General features: G+C 41.7%; 1 protein-coding gene across 1 annotated transcript in view; it reads left to right on the forward strand.

Annotated features, from left to right (window-relative positions):
* iglon5 (IgLON family member 5) overlaps positions 1-21,118 on the forward strand; it is a 131,283-nt gene that overhangs the window by 103,311 nt on the left and 6,854 nt on the right. The window contains exons 2-6 of the mRNA XM_050047270.1: positions 2,025-2,103; positions 6,428-6,660; positions 9,693-9,812; positions 19,548-19,679; positions 19,964-20,084. Coding sequence (XP_049903227.1) covers positions 2,025-2,103; positions 6,428-6,660; positions 9,693-9,812; positions 19,548-19,679; positions 19,964-20,084 — 685 coding nt within the window. The remainder of the gene's footprint in view (positions 1-2,024; positions 2,104-6,427; positions 6,661-9,692; positions 9,813-19,547; positions 19,680-19,963; positions 20,085-21,118) is intronic.

Genomic DNA, 21,118 nt, shown 5'->3' on the forward strand with positions numbered 1-21,118 from the left:
TGGAGCATTCGGTGTACGCATTCATCATTCATTCAATCAAAATGTGTGCGTCGTGTGTGTGTCCCACTGGTTACATTATGTGATCGAGAGCGTCTTTTCTCTTCGTGTGTGTCTGTAATTGCGTATGTGGGGTAGTGTGTATTTGTGACAGCATGTCACACCCGTCTCTGAGCCCCAAGCCTTGGAACTGAATTGAATTAACCTAAATAAAGTCTAGTGTGTAGAGTACAGAGCACTTGAAAGGGAACAGCTGAGGGCTTGAGCTGAGGACTGTCTGAGTCTAAGACAGGAAGCATGAGCACAGCAATGCAATGCAACATTACTCTGTAGTAAAAACCACAGATAAATGAAAGCTTGTGACAGTTGCTGAACACTGGACACAATGGCTAATGTTCTGCACCCCTCCCTCAAGGCTTTCAGAGAGAGAGAGAGAGAGAGAGAGAGAGAGAGAGAGAAAGAGATGGAGCCGGTTCTGGGATCCTTGGCCGGCCTAGATAGCACAGCAGCGGCGGCAGCAGCAGCACCCATTAATGCGATTACAGCTTTTAGCGGGAGATTTTCAGGGCCAGTTTTCTTTTGAGGCGTCATTAGTTTGTCCTCCTTTCTTGTTCTCCACCGGTATGTCAGCAAACAAACATACACATTCACACAAATGAGCAACAGACGGCCAGATACTGTAACTGCTTACATGCAACCATGAGCAACACATGCACTGGTGCACACACATAATCATGCACACATGAATATATGAATACACAAGCATGAATGTAGCCTATATTTACTATGGCATATTTATACAGATATGCCAAAGCACACCACATTCACAAACACGCAGAAAAGAGAGCAGGCATAATTAGTCTTTATTTAAGAGATGATGAATTATTATTTAGTGTAGTTGGCACTACTCAGGACTTTTTGCTATGCAGTTTGAAAACCTTTTGATGAGCAATCCATGATGTGCATTATGATTCTGAAGCCTCTCTCATTATTCTTTGTAATCAAACCGTGATTCCTCAAGACCCTCCTTTAATTTAAAACCCACATTTCCTGTCTGTTTAGTGCTGCAGTGCCGTCATCTTGGGCCTCATCTCTGAGCGGATTCTCAATCAGCATGCTTAACATGTCTTTGACTTTGTGCGGCTATTTAAAAAACCTTGAGGTGCTTCTAAGCTCCTCACTGCATCGGCTTCGTTTCATAAAGTCACCATTTATTAAACCTCAAGGCTAGACCACAGCAAAAGCCTACTGGAGATATTGAGGTCATTTTGCAGGCAGAGGGAGAAAGGGATTGTCAGAGATGGGGGGAAGACCCAAGCTGAGGTAGCTGGTGTCATGCTGCTATTTGGCAGAGTTTAGATGGACAGAGCCAGGTGCCTTACCGGGGAGCGGCCTGCCTCAGTAGGCAAAATCACTGCCAGCATATAAGGTCTTTGGTTATCTTTGTTTGCAGTCCAAGCAAGTTCACAAAAAGGACTTCAAACTGTTCTAAAGTGTTTTTCTCACCTGAGTGTCTGAAACACATCTCACACATGCCAAGTTCGTATTTCCTCTTCAACTAATGGTTCTCAGTATGTGTCTGTTCTTGTGTGTTTGTGCTTTTGTAAGCATGTGCCTCTGTTCTCCGAGTGTGTGTGTGTGTGTGTGTATTGGTAGGCAGGATGAGCATCCCTTCTGTTACCGTTGCTGTCCCTTCATTTCACGCTCCGGCAGCTCCGCGTGAATCCTCTTCCCCTGGCTCATTATCAGTGCTGTTCAATGAACGCGCATCCCACCAGAATGCAGGGTAAAACCAAATCATTATTCAAGTACGGGGGTCAGTGCAGACGTTGTGACTCTTTTGTTTAGTATATTTATTACTTTCCCTTCAGAAATAAGTAAGCCGGATGCAGAGCGCGTCCCCGCCCGGCCTGATTTGGTGAGGTAGTCGATTTTCGAGCACCTGACCTGAGATTGATGAACACCAGCGGAGCGTCTGGTGCCATTATTGGATGCTCATTGGTCTCTTCTCTCATTTTTCTTGGCAGCGTCCAGCGTGCACGGAGGAGAATTCGGACACCTGCCGGACAACATTACAGTGTTGGAAGGAGAAAGCGTCACTTTGAGGTAACTCTTGATCCTACACCTGCACCTACTAATTACATGAAAAACATGTTTGTGTTCCCTCCCACCTGTGTTTCTCCCCCACCTGTCATGCTGATTTAATTGCCAATTCTCTGTCACCTAACTTCAATTAGGCATCCCGCATTGAGCCATATTTTCCAGCTTTGTCTACCCTATAGCTGATTGAAAGATATTACCCGTCAGATGTCGCTGGAGTCATCCCGTCTGCCTGCAATCACTCTAACAATGATGATGCACAGGTCAGCTCGGTGGGTGGACCTCCTATGCTGCCAGCCCCACCTGCCTAACTGTGAGTGATAAAGTAGAAATCAGAGCTTTCCTCGGCTCCCAACCAAGCAGAAAAACAGCCAACTTGCTTTTTTCCCTTCGCGTGGATGTGACCTGTCTTGGCAGTACATTCAGCAGTGCAAAAAAAAAAGTCCAAGTCAACATTACTTTCATCACCTTAAAGCCTACACCTCTTCAGATCTCTGAACAAATTCTTCTTTTAGTCCCGCTTGTGTCTTGAAAGAAGAGTGGGCCTTCCAGTAAAATTAAACATGTTGTTCCAAAGCCTAATAAAGTTCTATCGGTATTTGTTAACATCAACAACTCTCTGAAAGAATCAGGATGCTGATCTATAAAGTCATCAAGATGTGTAGCCTGAAACTGGTACACTGATGCTGTGGAGAAGTCAAATCTGTAGAATTTATCTGGTCTTTTCACACCAAAAAGTCTGAACCAAATGCACCTGGGTGGTAAAATCTGTGCCTTCAATGTCACCTTTTATTCCTCAGCATCTCTTTCTCGTTTCTGGCTTCAAACAGTGTTGCCAGCTCCCATGTCATAAGTCATACCAGTCAGTGCCTGAATTGGACCAAAAAAGGCACCTGTGACCAAATTCAGCAGTTACATGTCATGATCATCACAGGTGACTTGTATATATTTATATTAATATGCGTATCTTGCAAACATATCCCACTTCAAATGTATTTTTGTATGCATTTCATTACACACATCACATACATTGCATACAGCATGTTTTCACACTAATGTAATTTTTTTATGCAGCTATTGAAATTGTACACAAACATAATATAACATATTTGCAGTAATAAATCCAGCTGAAAATATGATATCTGTTGGCCTACAGGTTAAATTGGATAGTGAGAAGTAATACCAAGGGCAAGTCCATAGAGTATGAGCAAGGTATATGTCTGTTAAGCAAATGTCACCTTCAAGTACAGTTTGTCAAAAGAACATAAATTGAGTGGTACTGAAAACTTAAATTATTCCATCATCTTCTGGTAAATCAATAAAATGTCTCCCTTGCTGTAATGGTATATACATAGCATGACATCACAATGACAGAGAAAAGGGAGAGCATGAGAATAACACAAGTGAGGCCTGTGTGTCTTTAGGGCCTCAGCCAATGCAACAATTTAAAAAAATATGCTCTGCTGTCACACTTTTTTGAAATTCAGAATTGAATAACAGCAGATGGATTCCACATAAGACCTGTAGTTGAAGGATATGCACTTCCTAGTGAACACTGTAGTGAACACACAGGTCTGTAAATTGCAGGTGACCAACTTTCTTCACATCATACCTTTTTTGAAAGGTGCAGATCCAGCAGTCAGTTGCACCGAGCACATGGTGCAAATTGTCACTGTCGCCACAGTAGTTGGCAGCTGACAGGGGGGAGAAGTATTGGACGAGGGAGGCTCGGTGTTGGTGCCAAAACTAGACTGACTGCTTCTCATCAGCAGGGCGGACAGGGAAACATTTTGTTGGTTCTCAAGCACAAGCGCATCATTAGTTGAAGAGGGTAATCCTGTCACTGGCATACAGTACGGGTGAGGCACTGATACCAGCACATAGAACATTAAAATCATTTTCATGTGAGTGGTAGTGGTTAAAACGAAAACTATGCCACAACTTTGTCGAGAGGTTACAGTTCAACCAAAGGCTGAGTATTCCATTCAAGTGCGTTTTATATGATTACTTTTAAAGACGTAATATTATTCAGTAACTCACAAGTAAAAACACAAAGATTAAAAAACAAATGTGGAGCACAGAAATACATTTTCCTGCTTTCCCCTTCTTAACCATGTCACAGCCCCTCAGGCTTGTGTTTGGAGATCCCCTTTAGGAACCCCTGCTTTAAAACTGTACGTGAAGGTGCTCCACATATTATTCTGACAGTTTGATTTCACACTACAAAAAAGTGCCTTTACAGCTTCATCAGCAGACGTGTGATGTCATATTTTGTAATCAGATGTGTGTGTAAGTTCGGCCTGCGCTGGATGGCCAATAGCTGACTAACAGAGGACTAAACAGCTTTATAAATAAACTCCATTTTCATGTAAAATCACTTTTGCCCAAGTGGCACAAATACTCGTGTTATGCTCGAGACAATGCTGTTGTGTTGCCTTTGATGCGGGCCATTAAGACAAGGCACATTTGATGCTATTATGGTGCTCATTTCCTCTGGGCTCGCAGTCCTGTAGCAACATCATCAGCGCAGAAGTGATTAATTTTAAAAATAGATTAATAGAATGTTTGTACACAGATAATGAATTTTTGTGGTGGGATTTCTTCCTGTATCCTCGCTTTAGTGAAACCCACCAGCCACAAACAGAATCTTAATCAAAATAATTTGTTTGTTTGTTTGTTTGTTTGTTTGTTTGTTTGTTCTTGCTTTCCTTTAGTTCCAAACCTGCTGCTGAGTGGTTTTGCTCACAGGTCATGTGTCCACCTGAGCATGAGCCCACAGCTCTGTAGCCTATTTGTTAAAGTCCTCCAAGCTTACTCTGCACTGTGGCTGATATACGTTTTGGTGTCACTGCCGCTGACTTGGCAGGTGATCTAAGATCTACCTCAACTGTGATATTTATCCAGGTCATATCAATTAAACATGAAGACTACAGAGGCATGTCCTTGCAGCGAGTTGAAGCAGGGTAAGGACATCTAGTGGCCAAGCCAAGAACTGAAGTCACACCTGTGGACAGAGGTTCCTGTTTTGAAGTGTGCCTCATCCTTTTGGCACAACACTGGTGACTGGAGTTTTTATCACCAACACCATCATAATTTTCTCTCTCATATCTTCCCGTATGTCCGCTTTATTTTATTTTTCATTCACTACCATTAACTTTAATGTTGATTTATCAGCCAGTTTTAGGCAATAGGCCAGTCAAAAACTCAGTTTCTTTAATTGTACCTTCAATTGACCCATTTTTCTGCACCTGTGAAACAGAAGTAATGGATAATCATGAGTGCTGTGTTTCCCAGAGGTTACAGACAGATAACAAATAAAGGAAAAATATGATTAGATGAGTGGGGAAACATTACGAATGCAGGTGATTACATACAGCACAAGGTACAAGGGGTCCATTAATGATTCAGTTAGGAGATAATGATGTGAATCATATGCTATGACCTTTGCAGTCATTGTATTTTTTACCTAATTGAACATCTATGAGAAATTTTGGACTGACATGTTGGACAGCATTCCCCACCATCAAAAAAAGTTGTTCTGATATTGGTATTAGTATTGGAAATGCCTCCGATGCTGCCTAAAATGCTGGATCGGGTGTCGGCAAGTATGCAAGTTTATGCACCGATCCGTTACCCTGTAATTTAAAAACTTTAAATTAGTTTCACACCTGAATGAAACAGTTTTCCAGAAATCAATTCTTCTTCATGGCTCTAAAACTGTTACATGTTGCAGCCACTGGCAACTGCTATTGTAAAGCAGCAGAGAAGAATTGATTTCTGGTAAATAGTGTAACATTAGCCATGAGCAGAATGTCAGCAACATTTTATACTGGAAAGTCCCACCAGTTTAGGGTTTCAACCTGAGCCATGCCATACAACAATGATCATTTCACACTGATACAGGGTTGGCAGTATACAGCTGTTATTTATTTATTCTTTTATTTTTAACACAGTGGTATCGGATCGGTACCCAGTATTGACTGATATGCGAGCTCAAGTATCAGAGTTGGTACTGGGAAGGAAAAAATGGTAGTGAAACGTCTCTCATAAAAGCACCAAAAGAGAGAGGATATTTTGGGAGAATGGTGTCCCAGTGAACTTCAAAAGATTTGTGTAATCTATTTTTAAGGTGCATTGAAGCTCTTCTGGTGCTCAACACTGTGCTAAAACACTAAATGTTGTTTTTTGTCTTTGATATGTCACCCCTGCGTATATCTGCACTAAAGATAAATGTATTAATAAAAACACCTCTCAGCAGTATTTAATATCAACCCTAAGCATAACGTCAAACAGGCCTCCCACCTGTTAATCACTTCCTGTCCTCTCACAGATGTCGGATCGACGAGGAGGTGACCCACAAGGCCTGGTTGAACCGCTCTAACATCCTGTTCACGGGGACAGATAAGTGGTCGCTGGACAAGCGTGTGACGCTGGCGAACAGCAACAACAGTGACTTCTCCATCCACATCGACAAGGTGCAAGTAACCGATGAGGGGCCCTACACTTGCACCTTCCAGGCCAATAACAAGCCCCGCATCGCTCACGTCTACCTCATTGTCCAAGGTGAGCAGCCGAGTTGACAGAGCAGAATCTGTAATGAGTGTTTACTGTTTCCATTAAAAGTGCTGTCTCATTTCCCTGATATATCCAGAGATTTGATTGCCGGTGAGGCTGCACAAAAAGAGATATGTGTGCGCCGATGTTACTGTAAGCAGCCTTGGATAAAAACTAAATGGCTTAATTATGCATTTCGTCATTCATCCAAGCGAAGTGCTGTCTATTGGGTGTGATTGAGGTTTGACATCAGGGGAAGTAATTAAGATTCTCTATGGTTACGTTTCAGTGTTCCTTTTCTGTTCATTCAGGTCTAAATTTATGCTTAAAGTCATGATAGAAAATGTTGTATTTAATGTTTTTATGATGTTTAACTATTTAAGGTTGGTATTTATGGTTATATCAAAGTGCAATTACTTGATTATGACTTGCAAGTTTATTGGCAGTGGTGGATGAAGTACCTGAATGTCAAACTTGAGTAAAAGTAGAGGTATCTTCACAGAAAAATGACTCTGGCAGATGTTAAAGTCACCTTTTAGAATATTACTTGAGTAAAAGTCTTAAATTATCTGACGTTTAGGTCTTCCTAACACGTACATCACCTTAAAAATGGAGCACACTTGAAGAAAAACGAGGTCCTCGTCACAGCTTGAAGGATTTAAGGAAAACCTTTGACTATCCAGGGCTGACACGCTGCAGTAGAGCCGTCACCGCGCAGTTACTTGTCACAAATCTTTATCTTCTTGAATCATTACTCGCCCTCTCTTCTGTGGGACGCCTTTTCCTGCTTCCATCATGAAGTCAGTCTCATCGTCGGGTGGAATGCAGTCACTAGCATGTAGAATCTAATCTGACATGCAGCCTGGGCTTGACTGGGAATCCAAACTTAACTGAGACTTTGAGAGCACTTGTTTGCACTTGCTCTCATGTGATTGAGCTATGATCTAACTTGCAAGCTAGGACCACTGATTTGCCAAACCTTTCAATTTTATTTTGTAGTGACGAAGTAAGCAAAATGCTGAGGACATAGCAACATATAGACACTGGAGTAGAGCTGGAGTAAAATACTGTTACTTCAACACATAGAAATGTATTAGAGCACAAGCATACACGTTATTCAGGAAATGTAGTGGAGTAAAAAGTGAAAGTTAAAGTGAAAGTACAGGTACTTCCAAAAAATACTCCTGGTTGTGAAAGCTGTGGAGATGTTGATGGACTCGGACTCCGACAATTCCTGTTTTGCTCAACATTCTGATTCTAATTTGGACGAAGAAGCAAACGAGTTTAGTGGGACGAAACGAGATGTCTGTGACGGTGACAGCGACAACACATGGACAAGACCACAGAGGAGAGGGAGGCGACAGAACACTGAACGTGACGACGTTTTCCGCTATACGTCAAACAGAATATTATTTTCATTATTTATTTTTTTTTTTTATTTAACAATTCAAATTGACATAAAGAAATGAGGGAAAAAGTAAATGTGGAATTGAATTTGTACTTGAAAATGAAGGTGACATTTTTCTCAGCTTTTTGTCCAAAATGTTTTTTAAATGAAAATGTGCAAATTCAAGTGTTGATAAAAAAGGACTGGAATAAGTCTCTCTTCTTTAGTTTCATGTATATACTGTTCTTGAGGGTCTTGAAAGATTAGTGAATATGATCAGAAATTCTGGCGGTGGCTGGCAACTTAAAGATTATACTTCGGCAGGGAAAGTATTATTATATCGTTATGTTACACCACTGCTTATGAGCCTATGTGTGTGTGTGTGTGTGTGGCCACAGTAGAGCAGCGCAGTGACAGATAACAGAAAGTCAGTTTCAATAAGAAGGCCAAGTCTCGGCCCATTTGTTATTTCCATGTGGCCAATTCGGGTTACTTGTCTTTATAAACAGAAAGTTAGGCAGATCAGATGGATGAGGGTGTGTGTTCGGAGGAGATGAGGTACACAGGGGCGGCTGTCCAACTGCCTGACTAAATAACTGACAGCGTAGGACCACGACTGGAGCTCAGTCATCAAGTCAGCAGCTAAGTGAGTGAGAGTCTGGCTGATCCTGAGTGACATGATGTATTGGCACAGAACTGCCCAGAGGATGGATCTCAGACCTCTCTCCCCTCTTACATGTGTCAATTTTTATGCATATTTTGGAAAGTGTGTTGTGCAGATTGCAGTTATACATCACCAGCAGAATGAAACCGAAAAGTTTTAACAGGATATATTAGGTACATTCAGCTGGGACCGAAAGCGCGAGGCCTGGCTCACAGCTCACAGGTGGCGGAGACAATGTCAGCTGCTTACTAACAGAGTTTTCACATCGCGCTGCAGCCAAACAAACACTCTTGTCTGCAGGGTGCAAAGCTTGGCACAGATGACCATATATACCTAATTCCAAGTCGCCTGCAATTTCAGCCCTAGCTTGATATCACACAAAATAATTACACCCTCAAGTCAGTGCATCAAGCAGGAGCAGCTTCACTCCACTCCAATCTGTGCTTTATCGCTGCAAGTGTTCAACTCCACCAAGATAGAGAAAAATAGGATCCTCGGTATATGTCTTACAAAAAAAGCAATCTCAGGGCCAAGCTCATTAAAAGCAATGATAATGGGCCATTTAAATTCAAGGGCCATCTTGTTATCAAACTAACTACATGCACAGCACTCCAACACTTTGTGAGGTTGGGGCACAGCGGTATTCAGGAGTGGTCATTCACCTAAAAAGTAAAAATTCTGACTACCACTTTTACAAGTATTCTTCTTTTCTTTAAAGATCAAATTGGATTAAATGTCAGGAGAAGGAAATTGTAATGCCCATTTGCAGCAATTTAGAATTCAGTGCATTTTAAGTAGACGGTCAAGCGTATGGTTGCACATTTCAGTAAGCACTCAGGCACAGATCATTAATCAGCTGATTGCCTCTCTGTCTTAGGTGCAAGGATTTGCATCATACTTTAAACACCTTAATAGGCTGTAATCAATAATTCATGAAACAAAAAAAGGGATTTTAAGGTCATATTTTAATAACATGATCTTGTTTTTCAGTGCCGGCCAGAATCGTCAACATCTCAAAAAACGTGTCGGTGAACGAAGGAGAGAATGTAAACCTCTACTGTCTGGCAGTGGGTCGGCCCGAGCCCACCGTCACCTGGAAAGACCAGAAATGTAAGCCACCCCTTCTTGTTTGCCTGTCTTCAGATCCGCAGATCTCTTGTTCACAGCTTCACCTTTATCTCCCCGCCGTCACGTTCATCCCTAACCCTGTTCTGCCTTTGGTATCGTCTTTTTATTTTTTTCCCTCCCTTTTTTCCCTCCTAAAGGCTTATCAGCATTCAGCTCATGTCCACGTCTTTATCCCACATACCTGTGTCATCACTCTTAAACCCAGCTGTTTAGTCTGTCCCCGACTTAAATTCATACTCTCCGTATTTTCCCTGTGTCCCAATGTTTTGTCCCAAACAACCACACATTATACGTAATTATCCCCACCGCGCCACCTGTAATCATCAGCATCTGTCTTCATCCACCCTGTCAACCAGCATCACGATGCCAACCTACGCTAACAGCCACTTCTGGCATTAAATCAGCTATTTTTAGCTCCCATTATTGTGCAGAATCAGAACTACTTCAGAGCGGTCAGACTACACAACTTGATAGATGGAGTCAAATCCATTTTGATTTGATCTGCGCAGCATTTATTCCCTCTCTGTTCCCATCTTTGTCACCAGTAATGACCAAAGTCAGACAAATAATCATTACATGGTCTCTAGAGATTGTATGGTTTTATTAGAACTGTAATGGCAGTGCTGTGTCATCTGTTTGGCTCATAAAGAAAATTGCTATGTACTGAATATACTATTGCACTATGACTCAATATTCCTAAATGTATTTTACTCCAGTAATTGTCGGCATTTAAGCAAAGAATTTTTGTCTCTTTTGACTTTGAGTTACAGCTACTGCTACTGCTATCAGTTGGGGTGAAATACATTGCTATAAATTGCATTTTGCATCAGCTCCACAACCTTTTTGGTTTGTTGTGTGTGATATGGGCACATGTGTGTGCCAAAATATCTCAGATTGAACCTCTGAATAATACAGACGAGGGAGATATATAAGAACAAGAATTATTGTTTTTGACTTTTCAGTGATTTGAAAGTCAAATAATGAACTCTTTGTGAGGCTGGCGTTGCATCAGTGTCACAGAAGTCATGTTTAAAGCATTTTCATCACACAGCAGTATTGGCTGAGATGTAGCTCGACTACAGCAGCAGCAGCAGCACAGATCAAATGTAGCAGCAAGACAGCATTAATAAATAGGTCAGCATGAACAACTGCTCAACACGCTGTAATTATATTGTTAGGCAAATGCACAACATATACTGTACTGCTGTACTTACAGACAGCTTTGGGCTGGCTCAGAGGTCTGGTCCTCCTCCTCTCTCCCTTGTGCATGCAATGTCCTTCTCTGCACAGTTAGTGTTTGTGAACCTACATGGTACCTCAAGCCCATAGTGATCACAGGCACCCAAAAATACAGAGGACAATGGTAGAGCATGCATGAGCGCACACCTGCAGCAAACACACACACACACACACACACACACGGCTTTACATCACAAACTCTGTGCGGTTGTCCTCACTTGCAAGCCTACAGCATTTCTCCTCTGTCAGCAGTAATCCTCCCTCTCCAGCCGCCCCCACCATCTACACCGCCTCTCCTCCCTCTCTCCCCCAATAACCCCTCAGCTTGCAGAGAAAGAGATAGGGGCCGCATTGCTATTCCGTGGGAGTCTGTGCAACCAAGCCATCAGTTGCAGGAGACCAGGGGCGGTGGAGAAAGGGGGGGTGGACTAGCCCAAAGAAACAGCAAGAAGCTGCCAGCCATCTGTCCCCATTACTCAGAGACTGCATAGAGAAACTGCGGGGAGGAGGGAGGAGAACAGTGTACGTGGAGATTGGGTGGAAAATGTGTGTGCGTGTCTGGTGGTGGTGGGATAGGAGGAGGCGCGCCACCTTAGTGGTGAGACAGAGCCCTGCTGAAAGTCTTCAACCCCTTTGCAGCTTGTCCACGGAGTCCTTATTCACATACAGATAGGGACGGTGCTCTGCACTGTTGTTTGCAGGCCGTCCCCTTCATCTTCACCAATGCACAGATACAATCTGTCTCACCCATTCACTCTGACTGGCATCCATCAGTTGACCCACTCAGAGACATACAGGCAGTCTGTCTCATTCAGTTAAATACACCAGCGCATCGGGGCCTTATCATTTGACATCCCATCCGTTAAAACACACACAGGCTTAGCGTGAATGAATAGATACTTGTGGTGGTGAGGAGCTTTTCACAAATAAGCATCATAGCAATATGATGATAAGCATGAAGAGTCTTTAGATTTGACAGAGGCTGAATAATTAGGTATCTAAAAGCTCGACTAAAAACACAGCAGGTACTGAAAAGGAGAAGCAGAGGTTGACAACAAGTCAGCAGAGCCAAAATAACCCAAAAAGTAGACAGGCAAAAATCAGAGCAGAAATCATAAGGAGGCAGGAACAAAGCTTGAATGCTATAGCTACAACAGCAAAGATGATGTGACAGAGGACAAGTGTTTGTGTGTGGGTATACTGAGTGGAGTTGATGAGGGACAGGTGTGGCTTGATGAGAGAATGAATAGCAGGTGTACAGGTTGAGTGTCTAAATCAGGTGATTGGAAAAGGCAGGAAAGTGTTGCCAGAGAGCCCTCAAAAGTTTATTTCCAACTGTAAAATGTCCCATTTGGTGCATATCTTTGTCACAATTCTGTGATAAACAAATGTATCAAAAATGTTAATGTGTATATTAAAGGTTTGGGCTGATAATATTCTACATTTGTTATCATTAATGAATTACATTAAAAAACCAAACCCTTTGGCTTTCAGCCTCCAGCCCATTTGTTCATACTGAAGATATAAATCTTGAAAATCTGGAGCCGCTTGCACAAAACTGAAGTTGACATTAAGGGCTTAATTTCTCCTTAGCTGAATTGCGTTGAATCCCTTACAAGGTTTGCGTAGTTAAGGAAAACCATTAACTCATTTAACTACATTGAAATAAATTTTACAGGGGTACAAGTTTCCACAGAGATTGTTTGTTTACTTGGACTCACGCTTGTGATGCCTGTTATCGTCTCATAAAGTTGGCTGATAGTTAGACAGTGGAAAAAATGGCAGAAGAAAAGAGGACAATAAAACCGAATTGGTCAGAGGAGGAAAAGATTATACTTCTGGAGGAATACAACCATAGACGGCACACACTACAAAGTAAATTTGATCCCCAAACAGCAGAAAACTATTATAGGAAGAAATCACAGCAAAAAATAATTCAGTCATATCTATAGTGTAAAATCAAAAGCGTATCCGCCGGGTTCTCCTAAGACCAGAGTAGTCTTCTTGGGGTGTGTTAGTTTTTTTTCATTTATCACCATAAACGTGGTCATGCTGCAGTTAAGATAAAGTCAGAGGTACCTTAAGTTTTTTTTAACTTTGCTTTGGTTGATAAAGAACTTTGTGCAATGCTCTAGGGATTCATTAAGTACAAGACGAAGACAAGAATAAAACCATTAATACTTAAGTGAATATTTTAAGGAAACCCTCAGGAGAAGACTAAGGGTGTTTTGTGAAAGGAAACCCTCAGGAGAAGACTAAGGGTGTTTTGTGAAACCAATTTTATGTTGAGGAAACCTTAACTAAGACCTTCAGGAAAACTTAAGGTGTTTTGTGCAACCGGCCCTGGTCCCAGATATAAAGGTTAAAGCTGTAGTAGGTAATTTCATAAAAATAACTTTGTGTCCTATTTGCTGAAACTGTCAATGTGCCCACACAGTAGTACATAAATTGAAACCGTGTTCCTCTTCCTGCTTGTGCTACTTCTAATAGCATTTGCTAGAATTTACCACAGCTGAAAGAAAACATCCAATCAGAGCCAAGGCGTCTTTAAGGCAGTTGTCAGTCTTGTCAATCATGGCTCATAAACTGGTCAAATTGTCAAACTAGGCAGCGCTGATCAAGTATGAATCAAGATTCTGTCACCACATTGCCTATTTCTCTTCTTAAATGTTTTCAGAAACATATTTTAGTGTACTGTTTAGCTGTAAAATGAGAATGTTTGCTCTGGCTAGTGGGCGGCACCTAGTTTTGGCTCATTTTCAACATGGCAGCCGGGTCACAAACTTTCACATTTAACAGCTAAATAGTACATTAAAATATGTTTCTGAATACATCTGAGGTGGGCAATAGGCAATTTAACCTGCTCAGTGTTTTTTGTCTAACCTATCAGGTGCTAATTTCCCATGTTTGAGCTGTTCCCAGTGTTATACGATAATCAGAGGAAAGGTTTTTTACATCTTCATATTGGTAAAAGGTTCAGCATCAAGAACAGGATCTCTTGCAGAACCAAACATGTGGTTTACTGTACCTCTTGAAATGCCCTTGTGGGTCAGCACATTGGTAAAACCTAACAGGAGCTGAAAAATAGAATTCTGAGTTAAAAATATCATAAGGAATAAAGATGAAAAATCCCCCGGTGGCCAGACACTTTCATTCATCTGCCCATGATGTATGTTCCTTGAAATTTCAAGGTGTAGAAATTTTACATCCCTTTAAAAGAGGTGGAGATAGGGACAGATTTATATCACAAAGGGATTTATACATTACAAACTGAGAGCCCTAAGGGTTGAACGAAGAAAATGCTGTTGGGTTGCTCCTTCTAATCTCTTCTATCAAGGTCTCAACCATTATCCACCATCCTGTATTTAGATTATGTAGATGTATTTATTTTCGTCATTTACTCATGACAGTATAGGATATATTTTCCTGAGCTCTTGAAATGATTCAAACAACTTGAATCTTCGTTCATACAGTTTTTAATTATTTTCCTCTCATATGCTACCTATCCTTACAATATTTTTGCGGATGTATTTTGCCTTTTTTTCTATCTTTTTTTCTATTGTTTGTTTCTATATATCTCTGAAACTATTCAATGGTGTCGTATATCGCTTAATTAAATTCTACATGATATTTATCCTTTTTACATTTCGGTTCCTTATATGTATTTTGTGGATGTGTTTATTCTGGACATTTTCTTTGACATTTTTCTTTGCTCTCAAACTATTAGAGATAATAGAGTCATATAGCTCTTGTTTTATCTTATATATGCTATGTCTCCCCATTATAGACGTATCCTGTCTCAGGGATTTTTCCTTGTAATTTGATACTTTTAAGCAAAGACTCTTTTTATCACTACTTTTCCCCAACAGGGGTTGGATACTATGAAAGTTCTTTGCATTGGGTTTTTTTTTTAATTACTTATTTATAGTCTCTTGCTGTCTGGTTCCAGTCCTGGGCATCTGTTTTTTTACCTATCAGCTTGTGACACAAGTTGTTGTTGTTTCTGATTGGGAGAGGTCATTGCTAGGCGGTTCATTCATTCCCGAACGGATCCTATCATGTAATTATGCATTGTCTGTCCTGATTGTTGCTTGAACCTCACCTGATCGCATAAATTGCCATTGCTGCTTGTTTTGTATCACGCTGATGTTGCCTTTGTAGCTGAAACATGTTTGTTTCTGTTTGTTTTGCCCATATTAAATGAGCAAATTTATCCGTGAGCGCTGGTGTTCAGTTTGTTTTGATCCTTTCCACAACCGTGCACCCGATACATTGTTCAAGAGTTTAAAGTTGTGCACGCTGCTATTTTTCAAGAGAAACAGGCAATGCAGTAACAGAACCTTTATTCATTTATCAGCACTGCTTAGTTTGACACTTTGACCGCAGTTCACGAGTAGTGATTGACATGACTGACGGGTCTTAAAGACTTCTTGGCTCTGATTGGTTGTTTTCATTCACATGCGGTGGAGTCCTTATAAAAGTTACAGGTTTAATATTAAAAAATGACAAATAATTTCCCATTACAGTCAGGCACTGTAGAGTTTGTCGAAACAAAATAAACTGCAGTGCCTATGTTTATGGTAATGAATCAACATGTCAGCGGTGCGACTGTGGTGTACTGCAACGTTTCTTTACAACAGTTTATATGATATCCTACGAATAAGCACCCTGCAAAAGACTTTATGTACTTAACGTCAAGTTGCATAATCAATGTTAAGTTATGGAGGTAGGAAAAGAAACATGGTGACAACGTACCTACTCAGACTTCTCTTAAAGTTTACACAGTTATGAACACCAGTCCTTTGGGTCCCCTTCTTTTCTCCCATCAGAGCATTGGTGACATGATCCCAGCCCTCCAAAATACATGGGTTATGCACAAAACTATTGGCTCATGATTACATGGGACATGTGTAAATGTTGATGCATTACTTTTCATAGGAAAATAAACAAACAGTGCCTGAGAACAGCCTGCTTATTGGTGTGTTTTTGTTTCTGTACAACAAAGGAGGTCCATGGCACAGAGGAATAAGATATATCAGGCCTCAGATGATAAGGTTGATTGTTGGTTTTGGTCTTTTCTTTAGGCATGCGTGAAGAGATTTAAATTCTGTTGTAGCTTCATTCAGCTCAACTAAAACACCTTCCAGCCCTTTACTCTTCCAAAGGACAGGTTTTACAGTCTGTCAGGCCGTCCGTGCTTCTCTGTTTTAACCCGACATCAGACCTCTCTGCCTGGACAGTGGTTTTTGTAATGGAAATGGATAAGAGGAGCCGAGAAATCAAGTGCCCTGATGATCTAGTCAAGCTCAAAGTGCTGCCGGGGAAATAGAGCACAGTTTCACTGTAGGGCAGGCCAGAACCCCTGATCCTTTTTTCCCTCTACTCATTCATACAGCCCCCCCTCCCCTCTCTCTTCTCAGGTGCAATCCAACTATCTCTGGTGGTCAGGAGTCAGGCTCCTTCAAAAGCCATAAGTGGTTGATGGAGATGTATTTTACAGGCCATTGTAGGAGTGCCAGGGGCCGGCTGCAGTCAGATATGATCTCCCACCAAAGTGGAGAGAGGTGTGCGATGCTGGTCCAGAGATCTCAGGGGATGGAGCAGGAAGGAGAGAAAGGGAGGGTGAGAGGGCTGCTTCGCACTGTCATATTACATCACACATAGGTGCTAAGGACAAAAAGTCCATGAAAAAACCAACCACATCAAATACCCAACTTGACATCTCTTCACTCCCCGCTTTATGTTGCTGTTTCTCTATTTTTCTTCTATCTTTATATCTGTGTATATCTCATTCAGCGTCTTGCTCGGTATCTCTTGCAAATTACCACTCTCTCTGTGTGTCTGTAATGCGCTCTCTAGCGCTCGATTGCTCTCATTTTTTATTTTCTTTGTCCTTTTTATTTCTTGGAAGTCATCTGTAACAGCCTTGTGTGTAATTTCTCCAGTGCTAGTTGTCTGATTCTATCTTTCTCCCCCCCAAACACACACATACCGCCTCAGCTACCCCCTCTGGCAAAGCTGGGTGCTCTGCTTGCTTGACAGAGATGTCACAAGAGAGCTATATTTATTAAACTAATGGAATGAGTGAATAACATTGCACCCACCCCACCCCAGCACCCAGCGCCTGCCTGCACTTGCTCGGGTGGCACAAGCAGCCATCACCGCGGTTGTCGCTTGCTGCTCAGCCTCTGCCGCAGCAGCTGCAAATAATCGTCTCCAGCTCAGTAGCCACACTAATAATCCTCCAGTATAATCTTCAATTAGAACCGCCGCGCTAATCTCTGACAGGAATAATCATGGCGTTTAGCGCCTTTTTTGTGTGTGTGTTTGCGTTGGTGTTGCTCACAAACGTGCTCAGGCGCCATTTGTGTGTTTGTGAGGGGAAGTAAAGGTCCACTGATTGACAGTGGTTGTGTGTATGTTTAGGGGGGCTTTGAAAGGGAAAAGTGAGCAGCAATTTAAGAGCTGGATTTCCTTGTTAGTGGTGAGATTATATATTATGTCGTGTTCCACAGTCTGACTTCTTTAATGGGGTAAAGGGGAGAAAAAAAGGCCTAATGGTTTTGGAGGCTCTGAGACAGCTGGCTGCTAAGACTTGCAGGGAGGAGGGGGTGGGGGGGTACACTCTCACTCTCATTCTTCTTCCTCTCTCCGCCGCTGTCGATCCAATAACACCCCCAACATCCATTCCCTCACATGAAGGAGCAATAACTTGTAGCCCGTCCCTTCGACTCACCCCTCTGAAGAGATTCTGTGGCTGTTTGTCGCCTTGAGGAAAAGGAGTGAAAGTGCGAGACTGACTAATTCGGTTTCGGGGGCACCTGGGAGTTTGTCAACATCAAATAACAGCCAAATATTCTTCTTAATACGTAATGTAGTGAACAGACCGTCAACCCCTGGTGAATTCACTGTCTGGAAGAAAAGCTTGCAATTTCCCCTGACACTGTAAAAGTAATGGTGTCACTGCTGCCAAATCATGTTTGCCTACTTTGCATCTATACTAGAACTCAGCGACTGACCCTTCAGTTTACTCAACAAACCAGCCTGAGGCTCTTAGTTTGGGTCATGAGCCAAATATGATTGAAATAAAATCAATATTTCTTGATTACAGATATTTTATTAGGGCTTGTTGATATTTCAGTGTCATAATTTTTTTTTTTTAGCAAGGGCAAGAGAGGCACCAGGTGGCTGCATTTTTTGATGCTCCAGGCAACTACCACAATATAAAGAGTGAGAAAGTCTGCATAGAAACTCCAGACTTTCACCCGACAGCCTACTGTTCATGTCCCATGTGAAACCCAAAGTCAGTCATTTTAGTAACAACATAGTTTGCTAGTATGTGTAGCATGCTACACAGTTGTCGTATGTCACGTGACATTCTCTTGTTGCCTAAACCTGAGATAGCAAACCTAAAATGAAGTTTTTCAGCCACGTTTTCATTTTATTTCAAAAAGAGACGGTACACATTTATCAAGCAGAGCAGCAGCTGAAGGGTTCCCCGGCCCTGGGGTTCAAACCTTCCACCCTGGATTTGAACCGAGAATCCTCTTGCTGTCAGGCGACAATGCTAACCACTGCACCACTGCATCATATTTTGACGTGTAGGGCCACTGACCAAGAGTCAGTATTTAAAGAGTTGGTACTAAGAATTAGTTGTTCATTGTGTTAAACATCGAGTTGCGTATTTCATTTGTAATCTTTGTTTGTGATATCGATTTCCACCATATCAAACTGTATGTCAGCACTGGAGAAGATTTTCACAGCCCAGTTGTTCAGAAGCAATCTGATTGGAGTTTGGCTACTGGGTTGGATTAAATCTGGAAAATGAATTGTTCAAAAGAAAAAAAAAGGATTCTGAAATTGGATTAGATCGTGTAATCCAGTATGGGTTTACATCAGGATTAAAATCTAAGCATGTGTTGTTTAAAACTTTTCAGTAGGATTGGGACACCTTTAATCCAAAACATCAGGATTATCCTGATCCCAGCAGAAGGCTTTTTTCTAACAGTTGCATCTCCCATGCTGTTTTCTGTCTAGTATCATAACAACACTTAAAGTGACCCAAGGATAGCTACTTTACCTTTTGTTCTTTACATAGCTAGTAGACTACATTGAGATATGCAGGCCCATTTAGAGCGCTGGTTATCCAGATGTGGTATTCCTGAAAAGTCTGTATCTGACTCAGGGTGATCCGATCCAGTGTTGCTTTTAAAAACCAACACAAAAGTAAAATGGAGTAGTTTATCCTGGATTAAATTTTTTGAACACCTGGGCCCAGAATACTTTCTAAATATGCATTATATGTCGTTGTCTGATATAGGTATTGGTGCCTCCCCAGCACTCTAATAGCTACGTTGGTTATAAATTGGGTCTCAGTCCATCTGCCACGGTATCTCAAGTAGTAAAGCATAAATCATTAGCCTGAGTCACCTTGCGCTTAATGTATAGTAACCTTTAACACCTGCCTTATGTCAATAGATGGGCTGGTCAGTGACGGGGAGTTCCTAGACATCACAGAGATCAAGAGGCAGCAGGCCGAGGACTATGAATGCATCACCAACAATGGAGTGGCTCCACCTGATCAGCGCAAAGTCAAGGTGACGGTCAACTGTAAGTATTCCTCTCTGCACCACAACAACAGCCCAGAGGTGATAATTTAACTCCCTCTAGACCTCCCGTGTTATAGAGCAATGATGTATTAATGATATATGTTAATTCTGTAGATGCATTATTATGTATGAATTCATACATCTTAATTGTGCTCTCTCTGGGGGGGGGGCTTCTGCAACCCTGTGCTGACCTGACTCGACTTCTCGGTGAAGGCAGATGTATACTAATTGCTGAATTCCCTCCTTCTGTTTGTCCATTCTTTCCTCCCCCATTTCTTCTGCCAGACCCACCCATGATCACAGACGTGAAGAACATGCCAGCCCATTTGGGTAAGACGGCCATCTTGCGCTGCGAAGCCATGGCAGTCCCACCAGCCTCCTTCGAGTGGTACAGAGATGACCACAGGTGAGACCACCAGAGATCATTGCTATCCACACTGAGCCAGCTACATCTGAAATGTATGTTTTGGTCCTTTCTGAGCAGAGGCTTTTTTAAACACAAAATGAAGCTTTTTGAAAAATGCTCTCCAGAGTGAAAAAAAAAATCCATAAACACCAGCCTTGCATTTTAGTATTGATGTGTAAAACTGAGCGTCTGAAACAATGGCGTACAGTAGGTTTGCTCACACACAGTTTGGGAGCTGTGGAGGACAACTTTCACTCTAACCCACTCTGTGAGCACTGGTTTGTCAGTACAGCTGATCACACAGGCGTCATTATTAACCTGTGTTTTTCATTTGTGACATTGATTGGTAACATCTCAGTGCAGCAGCTGGTTAACTTGCAGCTCTTGTGAGTCTCAAGTGAATCAGTGTTTATACTCAAACTACTATAATAGAAGGAGTTTATGAAAATACATTTTGCATTTTGGGGGTTGTATTGGACCACAAACTGTGGTGGAAACCACATACAAATAATGTGAATGTGATGTTCATTCCTATGAAAGGCACTCAAGCCAAAAAAGTTTGGATCTTAGGTATCACTGGGCCCATAGAGTAAACGCACCAGGGACTTTCATTGGCTTAGGTGAGCTACTTCTGGTTTAGCTTTCTGCTAACTTGAACGGGGATAAACTTTCAAAATGTTATCGGACCAAATGGTTCAAACCCTGATAGTCAAATTAATCAGTCACAGGGGGAGTTGTGACGTTCAAGATAACTTATCCACTGATTTAGAGACAGACCCAATTTAAGTCTATGGGAAAAAGTCTTCAGTCAGACAACTCACAGCAGAACATAGGTAGTGTTTGTCTAGACTCTGGCCCCATTGCTCCTCACATATACAGTGGTGTGAAAAAGTGTTTGCCCCCTTCCTGATTTCTTACTTTTTTGCATGTTTTCCACACTTAAATGTTTCAGATCATCAAACAAATTTAAACATTAGTCAAAGATAACACAAGTGAACACAAAATGCAGTTTTTAAATGAAGGGTTTTATTAAT

The sequence above is a fragment of the Epinephelus moara genome, chromosome 6 (genome assembly GCF_006386435.1).
Source record: "Epinephelus moara isolate mb chromosome 6, YSFRI_EMoa_1.0, whole genome shotgun sequence".
Classification (NCBI taxonomy): domain Eukaryota; kingdom Metazoa; phylum Chordata; class Actinopteri; order Perciformes; family Serranidae; genus Epinephelus; species Epinephelus moara.